The sequence below is a fragment of the Microtus oregoni genome, unplaced genomic scaffold (assembly GCF_018167655.1).
Source record: "Microtus oregoni isolate MIOR12 unplaced genomic scaffold, Mior012 000009F_ref0000495, whole genome shotgun sequence".
Classification (NCBI taxonomy): Eukaryota; Metazoa; Chordata; class Mammalia; order Rodentia; family Cricetidae; genus Microtus; species Microtus oregoni.
In genome coordinates, this window is record NW_024543068.1 from 32,956,985 (window position 1) to 32,978,853 (window position 21,869).

The following is a 21,869-nucleotide window of genomic DNA, read 5'->3' on the forward strand; positions in this document are numbered from 1 at the left end:
TTCATATTTGTAACCATCAAAGATATTTAATTTCTACATATTCTGGTATTAAAGTAAGTGTATTCTTTTATTTACTCTGAAATTTTGAAAAATTGAACAAAATACCTGTACCATGAAAAGACCCTGAGCATGGCACACACACCTAACAAAGTTATTAAACTTTCCTACTTCCTTGGTTTTCGGAGAAAGCCAAAGCCAAACCGCACCATTAGTAATTTCTCCTTTCTGTTCATTTTCTGAATATCCATTAGAGGAACAGAGTCCTCATTTCCATGTGTCTTGAACAAAATCTGCAGTTTCTATAAATGAGCTCAAATAATTGTGTTGCCCCCTGTTAGACGTGGGTACACTCTAAAGAAAGTTTATTCTACTATTATTAAGCAACTTGGAATTTCTTAATATTTTCACCTCTTAGGTATAAAAGAAATTTATTATTAAAACATATTATTTATTACAAAATCACACCATCATTCAGGCTTCAAGTAAAAGGTATCTCCAAAAATAAGGCAATGTGCAAATTGTGTCATAGTAAAACATTTATTTGTTAAAGTGATATAGAGTATTCAAGATTCTACAGTCTGTTAAATCATGGATGGCAATGTAGGATGGATTGATACAGAACTTGATGCCAATGAAGGCTTTGTTCTCTTTCCTTTCTTAAAAAAAATATTTGTAGATCAGAAGAAAAAAATTTGGTTTGAAAAGGGGATGAATCATGGTGTGAGGGAGCCAGTTCCACCGCACCAGAGATGTCGTCACTTTGGCTCCCATGAGCAGATCTTCCGGGGATAGCAGTTCACTAATCTGCTGTTGTGAACTGAAACATTTTCAAATTTTATCCAGTAAAAATATCAGGGGCAACTGTTTTCGAGGGAGAAAGAAGTGGTGCTCTTCATATTGACTCCAGCCTCTGCAACCAAAGAAAAGAAAGAAAACACAAAACAAGTAAGATCATGGTGAAGAAACTCCAAAATTGCTGAGCTGTGAAATCCAGGCAGAAGACTCCAGACACAATGTACAGAACAGACACAGACACCCACATCAATATGGGAAATACTACCTTATCATATAAAAGTTAGCAAATTTATAATAATAACCACCTAAATTGTAGATTAGAATTTCTATTACTTCATTTTCTCAACAGTCCCCAGGTAAAATGAAAAGATTGTATTAATTGATCCATGACATTTGCTATAACATATGCCTCTACTGCTTTTTGTTAAAAAATAATGGGCATTTTTGACCAAACTTGTTCAACATTTCTAAAATTTAAGTGATCCCTATGTTTTATCTTGTGCAAAGAGTTTTGTATCAAGATGTCATAAGATTTTGTTGTAACCTTAATGACAATTAAGAATAGTGTTCACTTTTACTAATTAGTTCTTCACTCACAAAGAAAATAAAATATGAATAAGTATGTGTGCAAGGAAAACACTGCATGGTTAATTTAAAAATAAATTGGAACAATATATATAATATATATATTATATAAAATATATAATATTTTATATAATATATATATATATATTGTTCCAATTTATTTTATTAGCTGATTTTATAGATATATTATTAACTGATTTTATACATATATATGTATAAAATAAGTTAATTTTTAAAAATACTTAAACATCAAACTATGATTTAATTTCATCCAGTATGAATTCAAACATCACATGGACTTAGGATATATCTATAAGTTCCAATCTTGACAAAGAAAGAGGGGACAGGGATGCAACCAGGGATATAACTCACAGGAAAAGGTGGTAGACAATCAGCCTAATGACCTGACTTTAGATATGGAATTTTTATGATTAAGGGTAATTGACTCCTGCAGGTTTTCCTCTGACCTCCATAGAAAAATTTTGGCTCATAGCGCGCTCTCTCTCTCTCTCTCTCTCTCTCTCTCTCTCTCTCTCTCTCTTTCTCTCACAGACACACACCACACACACACAAATAAATAAAAAAAATTTGCAAATTTCTTTTTAAAGAAAAGAAGGGAAATGTTAAAGAAGCATGCATTTCCAAGTACATAAAATACAAATGATTTTAAATAATTTTATTAAAAAAATTGCTTCTCATTTTACATACTAATCCCGTTCCCCCTTCCTTCTCTTCTTCTTGCCACCTCCCTCCCTTCTCAAGCCCATGTACTCCTCATAGTGGGTAAGGCCTTCTTAGGTGAGTCAACAAATTTGAAGCAGGACCAAGCACCTCTAAAACCCCCGCCCCATATCAAGGCTGAGAATGTTATCCCAACATAAGGAATGGGCTCCAAAAAGTCAGTTCATGCACCTAGGATGTTTCTGGTGCCACTTCCAGGGGTCCACCAACAAATTAAGCAACAAAACTCTCACCCACATTCCGAGGGTCTAGTTCGGTCCCATGCAGATTCCCTAGCTGTCAGTCCAGAGTTAATAAGCTCCACTAGCTCTGGTCAACTGTCTCTGCAATTTTTTCTCATCATGCTCTTGACCAACCCCCTTGTTCATATGATTCCTCCTCTCTCTTTCCAAGGGAACTCCAGGAGCTCAGCCCAACGCTTGGCTGTGGGTCACTGCATTGGTTCTATCAGTTGCTGGATACAGGTTTAATGATGACAATTAGGGTAGTCACTAATCGATGAAAGGGCTACAGACACCTTCTCTATTATTGAGAAGAGTCTTAGCTGGCTGGGGTCATCATTCTTGGGGATTCCTGAGAAATTCTCTAACACCAGGTTTCTCTCTAAACCCATAATGGCTTTGTCTATCAAGACACTTCTTTTATTGCTCTCCCCATCCGTCCCTTCCCCAACTAGGTCTTCTTGATCCCTCATGTTCCCATCCCACATCCATAAATCCCTTCCAGTTTAACCAGGAGAACTTAACTATTTTCCTTCCTAGGACCCTCCATGTCTGCCCCTCTCAGGGTCTCCTATGTTTCCTACCTTCTCTGGGATTGTTGTTTGTAACTTGGTTATCCTTAGCTTTACATCTAATATCCACTTTTGAGCGAATACATACCATTTTTGTCTTTATGAGTCTGGGTTACCTCACTCTGGAAAAGGTTCAATTTAAGGATTTTAAAATGAACAGCATAATTGTAACAAAAACTTTCAATTTACTGAATATCTTATACCAAACTGATAATAGAACATACTGAGATAACTTTATGTGTTAAAGTTATTAAACTTAATTTTATGATTGCAATAAAGATTAAATAATATTATCTTGTTTAAGTGTGTATTTCATGCCGCACTATTTAAACTCATAGCAACTATATATGCTTCTTGTGCAAGGCCTGACTGAAATGGGACCATCATCATTATACCATGGATTGTGGGGTTGCTCATGAGGCCCCACTATTTTCTGACACACCATTGGCCCTTAACATATTTCTGTGGAGAGGCATTCTTCATTTTTTTGTGATATTTTAGCAACTGAAAAGTTGGCCATATCAGTCAATAAGCCTCTTCTTATATTTATGATAGAAAGCTGAGTCTAAATCAATGGGTATAAAAATGAAGGACAGAGAGGGGAAAGGGAGGAAAGAAAGGTGTTCAGGTACTCAGGATTGGGAGTGGATAAGGGAGAACAGTGTAGGTGAAAATTATTATGACACATCTTGTATATCCATGAAATTGCCAAACACTTAAATAAACATAAATAAAATATTTCAAAAATACTTAGTTACCTACATATGTGGATTATTTGGGGGCACAAATTTTAGGTTGTCAAACTGTGTAAGAAATATTAATCTATATTTCATGGTACCTATCAATGATGTATTAAAAGTTTATGCATTGACAATTGGAAGCTTGTTGTTCTTTTATGCAATAGAGAAAATCATTTAGAGTTCCCTTATTGAAGAATATATATCTCAAATATTTGTCAACTGTAGAATTTTTGAACATCTCTTAAATCTATTAGGACTGGAGATATTCCTATACTGAAGTATAAATACTTTAGCTTGATTTGGTACAATGAATGCTTAAATGTGTCTAAAGTGATGTATTCAATGACTCAAGATAGTTGAAGAACCAGAGGATCTAACTAAATTCAAATATTATTATCATATACATTTTACCAAAAGTAAACCAATCAATGCTAAAAGTATTTTGAAATATTTTATATGTTTTACTTATAATACCTCAGGTTCATAGTATAGTTCATATCAGTAAAATTAAATAGCAAAATTATTGTTTCTGTTCATATCTTATAAGTAAATATTTTACAATAAATAAGATGGACTTATACTAAATTTCAAGTTAAAGAAATTTAATGAAAGCAAAAACTCATGATGCAAGAAGAAAAAATAGATTGTCTACTGACTAAAATATTCAAATTCTGACATCAAGATAATCAGGTGATGGACAAAATTCTACAAAGAAAGGATGAAATGCAGAACAATTATGGACAGCCACTCTTTCAATGTAAAATATAAAGAAGAAGTGCCATATACTCCAATAGAGAGGAAATTTGAATGGGTTATTCAAAAACTCCTATCACTGTTTTTATTCTGAGATTTTTTTAAGTGAAATGGGAGAATTTCTATAGAGTCGTTATGCCCTCTAATCAAAGGAGGTGATACTTATAGGTTGTCTGTAGACCCTGGAGTTCTGTATTTTCTTCTGTGCAGATATTTCCAAATAGCATGAAGATAGCTCATGATAAATTAAGCTACATATTATTTACAAATGTAGTATGTGATTATTCTACTGTATTCGTTACAAAATATAAACAGGCAAATACAAGGTCACACACATACACACACACAAACACACTTCAAGCAAACTTACGTAGGAAATAAGAGCTATTCAGTGTTCAAAAATTGTACTAATTCTTCTCACTTGAACAAACAACTGACTGTAGGTAAAATATCCTTCATGTGAAGTGCATAGAGACATACACTCATATGTTAAAATCTGGACTTTTTCCCCATAGTTTGGCATAGTTTGGTTATAACGAAGATGTAGATGTACATCCAATGAAACTTATTTATGTTTCAGATCCTTTATATAGAAAACCTGAGAAAATAACTGGTGTTGTCACTTCATAGTGTCACTTCATAGTTAAAATCCATTAGTAGAGAAGTTATGAAAACATCAAAATTTTAAGATTACCTTATTTAATAATAAAATATAATAAGGTAGACCAAATTTAATTAAAAAGAAAATAAATATTTTAAGGCTGATCTAATCTAGTAAATGCTATGCCACACTTCCTGTGAGTGTATGCACACACAAACACATAAAGATTACATATTTTTTTTATGCATACAAGTCCTACTTCTAACTGTCACTCACACAGCATCAGTAAGTACCAGTCTTCTCACTTCAATATACACTGTTCCTTTCTGCCATGTTAACATGGGCTCCTCTGTTTCGCTGGGGGACTTTTAAGAAAACAAATCTTTGCTAATTCTCTCAGTTGTTGTATTTATCATCACAAAAGTCATGATGATTCCATTCCCCTTCGTCCTTCAGTCTGGTTCATGCAGTTATATCTTTATAATCTTATATACTAATTTTATATAATTCATAGAACTGTTTTAGGCTTCTTGTATTTTTACATTAAGTCAAAGAAGGTTCTTAAGGACAATAAAAACAGAACTGGGCAGTTTGTAGAATAAAATTCAAACACTCCATGTATGATAAAAATTCCCTTTACCTCATACCGTGAAAGTGGAAGACCTGAGACGGCCCCTAGCTGTGAATGTGTGTTCAAAGGCTAAGTTCTGTCTGGGCCCCTCATGCACTTGTAATGGAGCACTGAGTAAGGGCACCCGTGAGAGAGTGAAGGTCACAGCCCTTTCAGAAAGGCATTGCCTTGATCTTGCTGACCACTGTGGAAATCAAACGCCTACAATAGCCAAAATAACTTACATGTTCCAATAATGCTATAGTGAGGTCACAGAGAAACTTAAAAATATATGCACACATATATAAACTGAATGAGAACTGGATAATGAATGAATGAGATTTTGACACGGATTTGATCAACATCTCTTTTTTTTTTCCATTTGGAATTTCTTAGTAATGATTATAGTGAAGATAGCATAGAAAAATTAAAAATAAAATATTTCTTTGACATTAAGGTATTAGTTTTATTTTTTAAAAAATACTAAAAAATTTTATCATGAAGATTATTTTTTTAAAAAAAAAAAAAGAACCAGAAAAAAAAAGCATTTTAAAGACTGATATATTCCATTATGTTCCCCTCACTCAAATAAGAAACAGAGCCCCACATGGAAATTTCGTAGCGAAAGACAAATGACTGCGTGATGTTCTGAATTGTTATAATATGTATGTTGGCGGTAGACAGTGGCTGACATTTTGTTTGAATTACATGCTCAACATTTCTATGAAAAACACTAAATCCTGTACGATGAAAACGCATTGTTAATAATCTTATGAATCTATCGCATTGACTAAGTTTTATTTTCTGAAGCAGGGCAAAGATTTTCCAGATTGAGGACAAAGCCTAAGTTCTAAATTCCACTCCTAAATGATACGAAATAGTCATGATGATGTGTAATGCCGTTTTAATGTGTTTGTAACTTGTATTTGGCAATTTTAATACGTCTTGAGTATTCGCTCTTAGGCTTCTCTCTGTAGCATCACACTGAGCACCGCTTTGAAATGTTTTTGATACAACAATTACCTGCACCTAAACCCTTATTTGAGCTACTTAATTGTTTAGGTAAACTGGATGCCCAAACTCCAACAATGAACTTTCAAAAGTAAGAGAAAGACAGGAAGATAAATAGAGCAGGGAGAAAAAAAAAAAAAAGAAGAGGAGGCTGGGGGAGTGGGAGGGGACGCTTGATGAGGACCCAGGAAATGAAAGAGACAGAGAAGGGAGGAATGTGCAGAGTAGGGAAATTGAACTGAAACAGAGAAACTATGTGGAGAGGCAAGGCGCCCTCTGCAGGCCAGAGCCGTCTGTGGCACTCAGACTTGCTGCTCTTGGCTTCTCCTGAGACATCTGTTCTCTATGACACTCAATAAAGGGCAAGGGATGAAAATATACTTAAAATGTTTGTTCTGGCTTAGCGTTGGAATTTACTAGAGAAAACTGTGACACACTGAGAAAATTAATACTGTTTTAATGTATATTATGTTGGAAGGGGCAAAAAAAAAAAAATTCCTTCGTCAATGAAAGCATGTGGTTTTTTGTTGCTGCTGTTTTCAGTTTTTAAAAGCCGATTTTCTCCCTGTTCCAAACCTCGGCAAACGGCTGACACTTCCAGCTGTTTGAACAGATTGCTTCGGTGCTCCACCCTTCTGGAAACACACGTTCTGTTCCAATTAAAATTGCAGAAATCAAATTCTCATTTGAAAAAAAAAAAACTCTCAAGAAGAGTAATTGGTGACTGATAGAAAAAATAATGCCACAAGTAAGGCCTGTGCAACGAATCGCTTCCCTGTCAAACGGTTTCATTCATTTTATAGATCAGTGAAAACCTTCATCTTTTTTTTCAACAAGGCAAAACGTGTCACCTCAACCCAGACCAAGAAAAAATGAGAGACATGGCTTGGTAATCCTTTCAAAGATGACGTCAGGCATGCGTCACACATGGATCCATGGATCATCTATTCATACAGAGATATCCCTGTGTACAGAAATAGTTCTTAAAGTGATTTAAATCGGGAATGACCCTAAGAGTCACTGCAGGATCACACTAACAGCATAATTAGAGCTATGTCTCATCCTGACAACATTCCTGTCCATCAGGAGCAGATCCAGATGTGATTTGAACATTCACTGAATTCAGGCATACTTATGTTTGTACCGATAAGCACTGCATTTAATGGACAATCTCAAGACAGGGTACTGATACATCAGCAATTCAAAATTTCATGCATACAATAGCATGTCTCTCTGGTTTTTGAAATGAATAGCAATTAATAAGCGTCTCACCTGTGTTTCCTGGACATTCTGGTCAACATTACTCAGCGAAGCATCTGGGAATGAAATTTTCAATGTTATGAACAATTCATTATTTGTTTTCTACCATAAGTTCCGACCCTAATACTCTACTCACTTTGGTTACTGAGATGAAAAGTCACTTGCGTGATAGCAATTTGATGTCCTATTTTTACAGTTTTATATAGCGATATCATATATTTAATAGTATAACAATTAGTTTCACAACATTTATTTCTAGCATATAAAAATGTTTGCTGATATAGGATCAATGCAATTCAATAAGACAGTTGGGGTTCTATTTCTATTTATTCCTGAATTAGCATTTCAGCTGCAGAACTGTCTATGAAGACACAGAAACCACAGAGTTCAAAGTTGCTAACAGAACTCATCTATACTTAGCACATAAAGATTATAAAAATGATCTTAAACATTTCTTAATATTTAGTCTTTAACTACTCTTATGCGATGGATTTTTAAGTAAAAGTAAAAATAAAATACTACATTAATATTATATGAACATATACCACTTGATTGTAAATGTTCAACACAACCCTGGTTGGTGATATTCTATTTCTTTGATAATGCGTTATTATGAAAAAACTATTAATTATTTGATAATGAAAGGGTTAACAGCCTATCAAGATAGCTATCAGATTATATAAAGTATATTAGAAAAGATGAAATATTAATTTATTTTTATATATAAACTTTTACATACACACAATGAGCACAAATATTTATCTGAATTTACAATAATCCCTAAAGATTAAGATTTCCATGAATGGGACAGAGAGAAAAATATTTAGAAAATTTGATTATGGCAGAGTCAAAATATATTTAATAATTCCTTCAATTTATTTAAACATACAAATATTTATTTACTTGGTATGATATAGATCATAATCACATCAACTGCACTGCATATGTGCCAGATGAGAAAAGGTGGATAACCACACCCCCAAAATAAGTACATTTAAAAGAACAACAGACTCATGGTTTGCTCTGGAACATATTAGAAATAATGTTTTTTTTTCTTTTTCTTTTGGCATTCATGAGCATAGGATTCACCATTTTGAGAAGAAAAAAATCAGGATTGAATTGTACATAATAAGAAAGTTTAAAATGGCAAATATGTATTAGATAGTGTGCATTTGGCTGTTGTCTTAAAAAGGTTAGATATAATTTGTGAACATTTCTCTGAGGTTCCTTTAAAATCGAATTTGATTTAAGTAATTGCAAAGTTATTAATTTGCATTACATTAAAAATATTATTTTAGTTAATTTCTTCTAGAATTAGGTATTTGTATAGAACTATATTCATCCATAATCTGTTCAAATATTCAATGTAAATATATATTTGGTGTTTACTTTAGCTCTTAAATATTGACATTAAACAGCTGAACATAGCAAGAACAATTACTCTCCATATCCTTTATTATAATTACAAGTCACAAATTTTAATGAAGTTTCAACTGCATTTATATTCCTACTATGGGATAAAATAATACTTTCATACCTATTAATCTATAAACTGTTAATTTCTTTCTAACTTGTGATAACAGCATATTGCTAGGACTGCTGAGACCCAGGATTATTAATGATACTTTTTATTTTGTGTAAACTTTTGTTCTACTTGAAAGCAGTCATTTCTTCTGGAAAACAATGAAAATAAATACAAATCCCATGATGCTCATAGTATCAATATTGAGTAACATTTCTTGCTTTCATTTTTAGTTTTTGTGTCTAGAATTGCATAGTTTTATAGACCAGACTTTAAAAATCACCTAAAATTTTGTTGTTTTGTTGACTTTGATTACTTTCCTCTTTCCTCTATTCATTTTATGAGATTGTTCTTTTTAAAACATTTATTTGTTTATTTTATATATATTTATGTTCATATGAGTGAAAGGATATGCACCATATGAGTGTAGAAACCTTAAGAAGTTAGAAGACACATTCAGTCTTTTTAATGTTACTTTTCAGAAGGTTGTAAACCTCCATGTGGGTACTAGGAACTGTATGCAGCTCCTCTGCGAAAACATTAAGAATAATTAACACTGAGTTGTCTATCCAGGCCATTAAAACTTATTTCATACCCATAAAAGACATTCAATGTCATTTGCTACTTTTATTATAAAGGATATAATTATTGTTATGAGTTTTATTATTATTATTACTGTAATATTACTATTAACAGTCTTAGAAAGAAAATGATAGGATAAAAGGGTAGAATTATTGAATAACTCTAAAAAGAAAAAAAGGAGGTTTCAAAAGAAAAAAAATATGTTAGGATAAAAAGATATATTATTGAATCTACTCTGAGAAGAAAAAGGAGAGGATATAGATATAATAAGATAAAAAGATGGATTATTGAATCTACTTTTACGAAACAACTATTAGTTTTAAATGTTTTACATTGGATTGGACACTTGTATATTTTACACAAAATTTTATAATAATACAAATTTGAGTTTAATTTTGTTAGAACATATTTTACATATATTCCTACTCTTGCTCAAGGTATTATACCTATATAACTCATTTGACAATGTAATGCAAGTTTGTAGTCCTTGAAAGTTATTATTGCTAACTGTTTAGGATAATAAAGAAATATAGGTTAGTAGTTAATTATCTAGTATAATCGAACTTGTAGTTACATTAGTCATACTTCCTAGGTCAAACAACGATATATTTTAGATAGGCAGGTCTTCTTCAAACACTTCAGAGATCTATAGAATATGGCTTTTAAGATGTTATAATAACCTAGGTTCTTTTATTTAATGACAATGAGACGTGTCTGCCCCTGGCAACACCAATCTACTTCAGAGAACATAATGGGCTTTGAAGAAAATCACATGGGGTTTACTTTCTTTGTGGCAAAAAGAAACAAGAAAATATCCCTACCTCAACTGTTAACATGGTTCTTATTAAACAAGCAGGACACAAAATATCCCGCTTCTCAGAAATGTCTACAGGATATGCTAGGCCTGTAGGCCAAGGATGGATGGCAGAGGAACTTTGTGTGACTGTCCAGGCAGCCAACTGTTTCTGTCATTACTCATATTTCTTTTGAAAGTCACTTCCTTGTACTTCCGGCTTACTCAGTTAATATTATTTTCTTCTTGGGTCTCTGAGGGAGGAAAAAATCAGGTATTTATAGTTATAGTTTTCTTTTTTGGGTTTCTGAGGGAGTTGAAGTTTAGATCGTTGTAGTTATAGTGTTCCTTGTTTACCTGGGATTAAAAGCATGTACCACTACCTCCTGGTGTCTATGACAACCTGGTGTGGATGCTGAGATTAAAGATGTGTGTTATTGCTACCATGTCTGTTAGGTTGTCCAGTGTGGCTATTTCACTTTTATGATCCTCAGACAAGTTTTATTTATTGAAATACAAATGAAATGCCATTACAGAAAAGCATGGTTCGTTTCTATCCAACCCACAATCCTACTGAAGACTTCGCCCCAGTAATCCACCAGACTCAGATAAAAGCATGTAGTTAGAAGGGCAATATCTCTCCTGACAAAAGTCTGAGGAAGAGAACAAATGATCCTTCCCCAGTCTAGCAGGAAGGGCCATGCTTTGTAACTGCAGTTGTAAATCATTGAGGCCAAGAAAACAACAAATGCTTAGTTGCTGTCTTCTTTGAAAAGATAATGTATTACATTTACAAGATACTTATGGTATCTTTTATTTCCACAGAAATTTTAAGTGTTTGTATCCTAAAGGAAGTTTTCGTAAGTTTATACCTGAACATAAGCAAAGACGGAATGCTAAAATTTAAAGAAACAAGTGGCAATTATTGAATTTCCTGATTATTTGTTTTAATTTCTGAGTAAAAGTTTACATTTCTGCAATGAAAACAAATAAAAATGACTGAAATTATACTAACAGCAAGCATTGTATGAGTGTTAAATACTGAAGTGAAAATATTTTATAGAAAGGGTAAATGAACTATGTTAAAGTTTTGAAAGTGAATTATTTCAGAAACAATACAAATATTTTATTGGATATATTTTTGTGTTAATGGGTAACACTGAATACTTCAAAATTATGCTCTAAAATTTGTCAAACTCTATCTTAAAAGTACATAAAATCATTTGGTTTAATGTATTAGCTAGTGAGACCTCTTTTAAGAAGTCAATAAAAAATAAACTGAACAATGTTAGGGTTACTCATCACTGTATCTAATTTCAACATTTTCATACATCTGATTTACATATTAGCCAATCTGAAGGTTCAAAATACAACAGTCATTGAAAAAACCGGTTATTTCCTAAAACACTGAGGAAACTTTGAAGGTTCTATTCCCCCTCCATGATCCCACTTGAATTATGCTTTGGTATATCTAAATCAAATTTAGCTATTCACAAAGAACCAAAACCACTTAGAGATGAATACATAATGTTTTTTCTAAACATTCAGGGCATATACTTTTTAAAATATGTTGTAAAAGGTAAAAGAGCATATGTTTGTTTTTGCATATAACAAGCTGATAAGATTGTATGACTAAAATTAAATTTAAATATTTCAGAAAAAGGAAGTAAACAATATATTTGTTTTGCTTATAGTCAGAAAGAATAAAAAGGAAACAGCATGTTCAATATATGATAGGTTAGGTACTACATGGCAAAATGAAAACAAGGAGAATACAGAATCTCTGCTGTGGTAACAATTTTGGACCACAATCATCAGAATGTTAGTTCGTCAAAACTGTTGTTTATGGTAATAATAATACCTCCATCTCTAGAGCTACTCATGTATTTATTCATTTACTCATTCAATCAAGCAAGCGTCTATTCTGAGTCTGTCACTGGAATAAACAGCATTAATTATCTTCATAAGCAAAACTGCTCTCACGTAAATGCACACGAAGACCAGATGACTTTCTTGATAGGCTAGTCTTCATTGATTTCTCAAAATAAAAACTTCTGCAAAGGTTAGAACACAGGCTTAGATATTTATGTTTAAGAGACAAGCATTCAATGATTTGGAAATATACCCTTAGTCTCATGAAAAGACTATAATACTAATTAGTTATTGACTTTAGTTAAAATAATATCCATATGTTTCTGTTATATATTTTTAATTGTCTATGAGAAATGAAATATTCCTAGTCATGTTTCCACGAGAAGCATAAGCAAGATGACCATTTCTAAAACCAAAGAAATTGTAAAATCTAAGTTTTCCAGCAATTTAGAGCATTCATGCAGGCTTGCCTACTTTGTATTATATAATTTCATGGTCTTTTTGTCCTCCAGAAACCATTTCTTTGTGAAGACTAAAAAATTTTGACCCACTCAAAAGTTTAGTATGATAGTGGCAAATCTCAGAATGGGGAGATTATTAACATGCTGTTGCCAATCAGTAGCTCATTAGAAATAATGTGAGCAGTGTGAATTAAAATGCAGAGTTGGAGTTAGATGCTAGTGCTTCAACGGTGCTGAAAGTCAAACCACCTTGAGAGGTGCCTTGCTTTCATGAACAAAGACCACATTGGTGACCTTATATGTCCCCCAGGGAGCTATCTACAGAAACACTGAAGCAGGATTAGGCTTTGCTTAGTGAAAAGTAATCAAGGAAGAGATGTGATTTAAAAATAGGACCAGAGGACTGTTGGGGACCAAGAAGCCCCCCGACCAAATATACTGGTCAATCTTCCTCATTCTCTCTGCAAGGACAGCTTGCTGCAAGAGCAACCTGCTGCTGAAAGCACACTCAGTTGTGAAACAGTTCTTGGAACGGCTTAACCACAAGATGGTTCAGAAAGATATAAAACAATTACTTCCCCCTTGGCCTAAGGCGCAATAGTTTCCATTCCCCTCTAACCTTACCCCTCCCTGCCAGAACCATTCTATAAGAATAAACCCCTGCCTGCAATAAACGGAACCTAGACGCATCTCAGACTGACTCTGTCATTCTTTATACGCACTTGGTTCTCTTTCTCTTTCCCCCCATTCCTACCCAGGTGATCCCGAACTCGAGGCCCACGAATTACGTGGCCTGCTGGTCAGGTCAGAGGACAAGCTCTAAAAAAAAATCTTGAGAAGGGGCACTATAGTTATATCCAATTGCTTCTCTTTGACCTCTCATTTAATAGCATCAAAAGAAAGTAATATACGATATACTTCTGACAAAATAAAATTAGTTGGATGTTTTGCATATGCATAGAGGCAAAAACAAAGCTAATGATTTGAAAGTCTGAAGTTCAGCGGTAAGGAATGTTTGAGGCAGATGTGATGGGCAACTCTCTAACTCTACCACCTGGGCTGTGGAATCAAGAGTATGGGAAAACCTTCAAGGTATTCTTAATTACACAGTGGGTTTGGGGTCACCTTAGGATACATGATACCTTGTGTCATATGAAAACAAACAAACAAACAAGCAATAATAAGAAAACCAAACCCCAAACAAATAGCATCAAACTTTGTTAAGCTCACTTCCCTGTGATTTATTATCATATATAAAGCACCCACTTATAATATGCCTAAAATGATGTTCTATGCCAAGTAAAGGGTCTAAGTGTTTAGAAATGTATAGTCTCAAAGAAAATAAAAAAAAACAAAGTAAAATCATGCATATCATTTCTTAACAGCAGCATAAAGTTAAATATATGTGAATCATCATGACTTCAATGAATCTCCACGAACGTAATTTCAAGGAAACATAGAACCAATTTTATATTCTTTAAAATATTGCATTTCCCCTATGCTGAATGTGTTATGATTACATTTACCACAGTCTTTGGCTTCAAAAAATGCATTTACTTTAAGAGACAAACATTCAGAAGCAGAGTTATAGCAAAGAAGAGAAAAAGAGAATTTTCTACCATTTGTTAAGGTGATAATTCCTCCTTTAGGAGTTTTGTTTTCACTTGGTGACAAAGGCAAGCGCCTGTTTGTAAAAGCAGGCTTGCATTTTTTTTCTGATTCTCTAACTTGTGTTAAGAAAATATAAATGACATTCATTCAACAAATGTGTGTGGGATAAATGCAATAACCTTTATATTTCTATGGATTAGTATATATGATGGATTCAAAATGAATTCATTTTATAACTTTTGCACTGAAAAAAATCTGGGTTATAAATATGAAGTAGCTTACAACAATTTTAGCCCCAAACCAAGAGTGTTCTTACCAGGTTACTTTCTTTAGCATTTCTGGAAACACTCATTTGGAGTAATAAATTTAAACATTGAGTTGTTTTTTACAACAAAATTACCACTGAAATTAATACAGTGCCTTCATTTTAAGATGTCAATTCTTTATGTACAGACCTCTCTTTATACTACTAGAAATCTAATATTTATGTAAGACATTTCCTGTGAGAACATTTAACATAACAAATGTTTATTTTGTGGGGACTGTGGAGGCACTGGCATCACTGTCAGAGGACAACTTGAAGAACTTGGTCATCTCCACTTTTGGCTTCTCACTAAGTGGTCAGGGCTAGCAGGTTTGGTGCCTTACAGACTGAAACATCTCTTGGCCCTGTGATCACTTTTCAAATATGATTTGCTGACACAGGGTCTCGATAATAGCCTTGGTGTTGGGGAAGGCACTGTGCCTGTCTCTTGCTTACCACCACACTTGTCAATTTATTTATGTGATCTTCATGCATGTAACGGGAGGTACTATAGTCCCTGCCTCATCCTTAGAAGTTTTTTTAAGGAAACCCGAAGACCAAGTATCAGAGACATGACAAGAATTTCAAATTTCAATTTCCTCTGTGAATTTTCACTGTGATTCTTTTTATAGAGAAATAGCAGATTACATAAAGCTTTCTTATATGTACTCCACATTTGAAATAGTTACTTTTCCATAGCAAATATCAGAAATGCAGGGCTCAGTCCACATCCCATTCATGGACATGTTTCTCTTAGGAGACAGCTCGTATAAATTCAGTGAGTTACCATAGCGATAATATTCCTTTAATCCTCCACTGAGAGAGGACCCATGCCTGGCTCTAGCTTTCTCAACAGGCATGGTGAGAAACTTACTTGGCTTGGTTTGTGCTCTTTGAGATGTGGGCCCCTCTGTGACAGAAGCAGGAGGGCAGCTAGCTAACTGCAAGGCAGTTGAGTTGTTCCTGTTAGTGTTTTGGGACTCAACATTTGTGACAGCTTCACTCTGCGGCTCAGCACTTGGCTTCGTGCTAGTCTTTCGTTTCTGCTTTTGAGACGCAGATGCACTTGAAGTCCAGGTAGGAGGCAAAGCAGAGGTAGTGGTGGAAGAGTCCTGACTCGAACATGTTTCTGAAGACTGAATCACATTGTCACTGGCGACTTTACAGCACTGGGCATTCTCTTCATGGCCCATGGCTTGTTTGGACATGGACTGGGGCAGCGTGACAGTGCAGCCTTGCGTCTGAGCCCCATTAGTTTGAGAATAAACGTTGCTAACCTTGGTGACTTTGTGTTGCCCGTTATTGTTACAAACCTTATACCGGATCATTAGTATGATGATGAAAACCAACACAGATGCAACAATGATTCCACCAATGATAATAATCATGGTGCCGCCCAAAAACTGGGACTGCATAAAGTGGCAACGGACATAATCCTGTTCTGTAGTAAACTGGATGCAACCCACGACTCTTGTGGCAGTGAGCGAGGTGATGCCATCATCATATATGGCCAACACACACAAGTCGTACATAGTCCCAGAAGCCAGATTATTGACCAGAAACGTTTTGCTTGTAGGAGGTATCATTCTGAGGGACAATGGAATATATGTTAACTTTAAAAACAGAACAAGACACATATACAAAAAGTCATTACGGCTTTAGTTCTGTCTCCTTCAGAACTCATCAAGATAAGCACATTTATAACAGATATGAAATATGGAAAAACGATCTGATGTTATATTTACCCAGTTAGAATAGTTGAAAGCTCATTGTTACAGTCTGCATTATATTAATGGTGCCTGCACCATGCCTTGACAAGCTTTCTAATTACACTGCTTGGCAAAGCAGAACTAATAAAAGCCATGGCTAAAAACTCATTTATGACAAATTGCTTTTGAAAGGTGTGACTGTGACATTATCTGACTACTACACAAATCCATTTAGCACTTACAACACCTCTATGACTGCAAGGCAATTTGAAGAAACGGAAAACACTGACAGTCACATTAGCGACCAGAATGAAACAGCAATTTTGAGCATTTGCTTTCCAAATCAGTAATAAGCAAGCTATGGAATGGTACCTACTAAGGCTGGCTTTAATAACTTCTACTGTTACAAGGATGAACAGATTTTATTTACAGACATCGTGATTTCTTATGCCTTAGCTCCCCATACGTTTTAATGAGTGTGGTGTGCATGTGTGAGCGATAACCTGGACACAGGATGACACAAAGCTGTAGATAAGAGGGTGAATTCATCCAACTACCATATTCGGGTGAGAATCTCCATCAGGAAACAATTTTTAGGTTTAGAGATCTCTCGGGATTCCTTCTACTTTTCTGCATTCCTGTTTGCTGATAGCTTTCTTATTAAGGTGCAACCAAATACAATTTAAAGTAAAATTAATTTGGAAGTAAAGGGAGGAACTATAATTTCTCCCGAAAATGAGTTAAAGAAATTTCAAACTATGGAAGAACGAAACTAGGATACAAGCTAGACAGTGTGTTCTGAGTGTACCGGAACGCTTATAAGAGCTTATACTCATAACCAAAAGTCACTACTGCCATTCAGTGGGTGTATTCTAACTGTGGGCTCTCACTAAGCACTTAATTACATCAATGTTGATTGTCTATAAAACTCAATGGAACAGTTATAAACATTTTAGGGAAGAAAACCACACATTTCAGGAACTCACCAAGGTTCTCAGGATCATAAACAATTTATTTCTCACAACAGGATTACAATTTGTGAGATTTTGAAAGTAAACTGCAGCTTATCACAGAGATAATACTTAGAAAGTATAGTCAGTACAAGGAAGTGTCGGGAATTCAGTGCTGCCCATGGACCACTGATTATCATCTGTGGAACCTGTGGAGAGCCTGGGAGACAGGAGTAAACTACATTTCGCTAATGCTCATATGTCATAGTATGCCACCACATCCATTTACTGATGAGAAGGATATTAGAATCCACTTAGCCTAATCGTTCTTTTTAAAGATAGGAAATTAAAACTCAACCAGGTAGAACCTGGCCCAGGATTGATACATAGCTAGCTAGGATGCTTTTTGTTTTATTTTTTCCCATGAGTTCACACTTATTTTAAGAAATTTATCTCATTTTCAGACATGAATGAAAAGCAACTTATTTTCAAAAATTTAAGTTCTCTATACAGGAACTAAACTCATCTAAAAATGTTATTTGTTTTTTTTTTCAAAACTGTGACTTTACATTGTTTCCTAGCGGTAATAATAATCTGTCAAGAGTAAAATTATATGAAATAAAAAATATGAATTTCCAAATGGAAAATTGGCCAAATGTGACTGTATATCAATGAGGCTGAACTTTAGAAAAACATACCAGAAATCCATTAGCAGATACAAGTACTCCATCACGGTTCTGTCTGATTATTTTCATACTAATGCCCAGTGACATTTTTACTGTTCAAAATACAATGAACGTCCTCTTTGGAAGTGTCTGAAGAACCCAAGCACATGAGACAGCACACACACACACATAACTCAATCACTCAAAGAATCAGTCTCATTACTTTATAGTGACGTCCAGTTTGTTTTTGATCAAAAGTGGCAGTAACTATCTTGATCACCCACCTTATTGACAAGACTTGACTCCATAGGCTTGTTTCCAAAATTGAAACTCACCCTCAAAAGACGAAGATTTGCCACCACTGATGATATTCAAAATAGTATGCTGAAGGTTCTAAAGATAATTCCAAAACTGCTTTGAGCAGTGGCAGCATCATTGGGGTAATGGGGTAGCCTCCCACCGTGACTTCCTTGAAGGAAAGAATACTCATGTGGATGTGTAAATTCTGGTATGTTTTTGAAATGTTAAATTATCTGTCTTATTGTCTGATAGTCACATCCCCTATGTGAGGTTAAAAAAAGAAGCATAATATTAAATCTAGATGTGTACTGTTTAAAATAATGTCAATCACAATAATTCCCCGTATGTATTCACCATTTCATATATTACATTATTCAATATAAAGTCAAATTGCTGCAATTACAGCACAGAATAGCGCTGCCAATTTAGAAACAGAACAAAGCAGTAGTGATTTCCAAACCCCGTGCTATCATGGTCAGCAATAATCCAACATGTCTATATTTTTCTTACCTGTAAACAAGGGTGTCATCATAAGTACCATTGTATTGGATCTGAAACATACGGATTCCTGGAATATTTCTTTGAAAATTAAATTTAAGTAGTGCTGTTGACGAAGTTGCTTCTGCCACCACAATTTTGTCTTGACTCATTTTAGTATCGCCATTGCTACTGCTAGCATTTGAACCCGACTTAGTTGAGGTGGAGATATCTGAAGAGCCAGGATCAGGTTCATGGATATGGTTGGTACTGTTCAGTAGGTGAGGGAGTTTAATTATGTGAAGATCCACGGTTTGTGTTGCTTCCCCTGCAGGATTGGAAGCAATACAGGTAAAAGCACCTGTATCTTTTACAGTTGTTATAAGGATGTCAAGTGTTCCGTTATCATACACCAGAGATCTTGTTGCGTTTGAAATCAGCTTCCCTTCAGGAGAAATCCAGTGAATTGCAGGTTCAGGGTCCCCTCGAGCTTTGCACCTCAGTGTTGCCCTTTGACCCTCCAAGACTCTCATCTCATGTGTATGCCGAGTTATGAGCGGAGGCTCACACAAAAACTCTTCCTCGGGGATTGACCAGAAATAGCGGCCAGTTAACAGTGCAGGAGAAGCACAGGTCTCAAGGTCATCTTCTCTGGACAATCGCCTCAGCCACAACAACTCACAATTGCAATGCAAGGGGTTTCCACCAAAACTCAATGCAAAAGTCGATGGGCTTATGATTCCTGAGGTGGCCAGCACCTGCGCTCGCTGAAAGAGAGGGTCAGGGGGCAGCTTTTGCAATTTATTTGATGTTACATCTAGCCGAGTCATCTTATGCAAGTGGGAGAAAGTTCCCTTAGGAATGTTGTCAATCATGTTGTGGTCCAAACTAAGAGTATGCAAGCTCACCATCTTCTCTACAGCATCCCAGGGGATCGTTTCTAGATTATTATAGGATAGGTCCAGCTCTTCGAGAGCAAAAACATCATCAAACGCTGTGGAAGAAATTAAAGTCAGCTGATTGTTGTTCAGGATCAAATGATGGAGATTGGAGAGCCCACTGAACATATCGTTTGTAATTTTAGTCAATCTGTTGCTATTCAAATGCAATGCTCTCAAATTTCGTAGATCGGCAAAAGCATGGGGTGTAATAAAACTTATTGTATTCCTGGATAGAGTCAGGTCCACCAAGCTGGTCATATTGGCAAAATCTTTCCTTTTGATATTTGTAACAAAATTGTCTGCCAGCCGTAGTTCCACAGTTCTTCTGTCAATGTTTGGAGGAACAAATAGAAGCCCTTTCTTGGCACAAAGGGTTGCAAGATTAGGAGACAAAATCTGACAGACACAACGCTTTGGACAGATCTGAGCTCGGACAGCTATGCCAATGAGAAACAGGTAAAAAAGGAATTTTTCCATTGTAGATTAGGTTTAAGAGCCTGCAGAAAAGAAAAAAAAAGATATAAAGGATAGTTTAAAATCCAGTTATTTTGTACATTTCATACCCACGCTAAGATATTTTATATTGATTGGAATGGAAAAACAATAGCATTGGTTTAGATATCAAACGAGTTTTAAGTATACCTGCTCTAGTAGAATCTGTGGTAGGCACTTAGAATAACTTAACTCTTCACAGGATTTAAGGATAAATGGGAGAAAGTGTCAAAAGATTCCTATAGGGCCGGAGAGTTGGCTCAGTGGTTAAGAGCGCTGCCTGCTCTTCCAAAGGTCCTGAGTTCAATTCCCAGCAACCACATGGTGGCTCACAACCATCTGTAATGGGGTCTGGCGCCCTCTTCTGGCCTGTAGGCATACACACAGACAGAATATTGTATACATAATAAATAAATATTTAAAAAAAAATTCCTATCATTCTGCAAACTAAGGGCCGTTTTAAAATATGTTCAAGGTACTTCAAAAAGTTATAAACAAATACAAAGAAAACCCCAAATAACCAAACAAAACAAAAAAGCAAGCAAATAAAGAATGACAACAACCAACCTAGGAATTTGGGCCTGTAACAGATCTAAGGGACAGAAAAGATAGGCATTTAGAAAAAAATCTGAGTTCTGAAAACCCTTTTCTCCACAAGTGAGTTCAAAACATATGAGCATATTCACTTCCTGGCTGATGCATAAGGGGAGTGTAATGTTTGCTATTGAATTTTTCTGTGGCAGTCACTTGAAGGAGATTTTGGTTACATTATATTCATTATTAGAAACTTCCATTACACTGCTGAACCTTGACATTCTGGCCACAAAACGGGATCTTCTTCTCAAAAGTAAGGAGGCTGTAAATGAATCACACAATCTACAACTCCATACACTATAAAAATATTTGATGAGCTATGAATATAGATTTTTAAACACTACTTGAAAAAATAATTATTAAAATACAAAACATTGAATCCAAAAAAATATCTTTCCCTTCACATTATTACCTTGAATGAAATTAATCATAAAAAGTAAAAATAGCAATAAAATTGTGATTATAATTTCTCATATATATGAAAATGAACATATATGGAATTTCACACAACAGAAGAAAAATTCAGGATATCACTCAAATTTTAATGGAATGTAAATAAGACATGTAGATTTTTCTAGAAGCATTACATTTTTTTCAAAATTATTATCTCATAATATTTTCAATATATGTACTATTAAATGTGAATATAATTACTAACAATTACTATTCTCAACTGAAAAAGTCTTCCTTTCTTGATAATTACTAAT

The 21,869-nt window shown here is 34.7% G+C and overlaps 1 protein-coding gene across 2 annotated transcripts in view; it reads right to left on the reverse strand.

The window, feature by feature from the left end:
* Nucleotides 1-523: 523 nt before the first annotated feature.
* The window catches only part of Lrfn5 (leucine rich repeat and fibronectin type III domain containing 5), a 247,704-nt gene continuing 226,358 nt past the window's right edge, over nucleotides 524-21,869 (reverse strand). For both annotated transcript variants that reach the window (XM_041658597.1, XM_041658596.1), the window contains 4 exons: nucleotides 19,169-20,573; nucleotides 15,909-16,621; nucleotides 7,902-7,945; nucleotides 524-910 (listed from right to left, as the gene is read on the reverse strand). In XM_041658597.1, the coding sequence (XP_041514531.1) occupies nucleotides 893-910; nucleotides 7,902-7,945; nucleotides 15,909-16,621; nucleotides 19,169-20,553 (2,160 nt within the window). In that variant the 5' untranslated portion in view covers nucleotides 20,554-20,573 and the 3' untranslated portion in view covers nucleotides 524-892. The remainder of the gene's footprint in view (nucleotides 911-7,901; nucleotides 7,946-15,908; nucleotides 16,622-19,168; nucleotides 20,574-21,869) is intronic.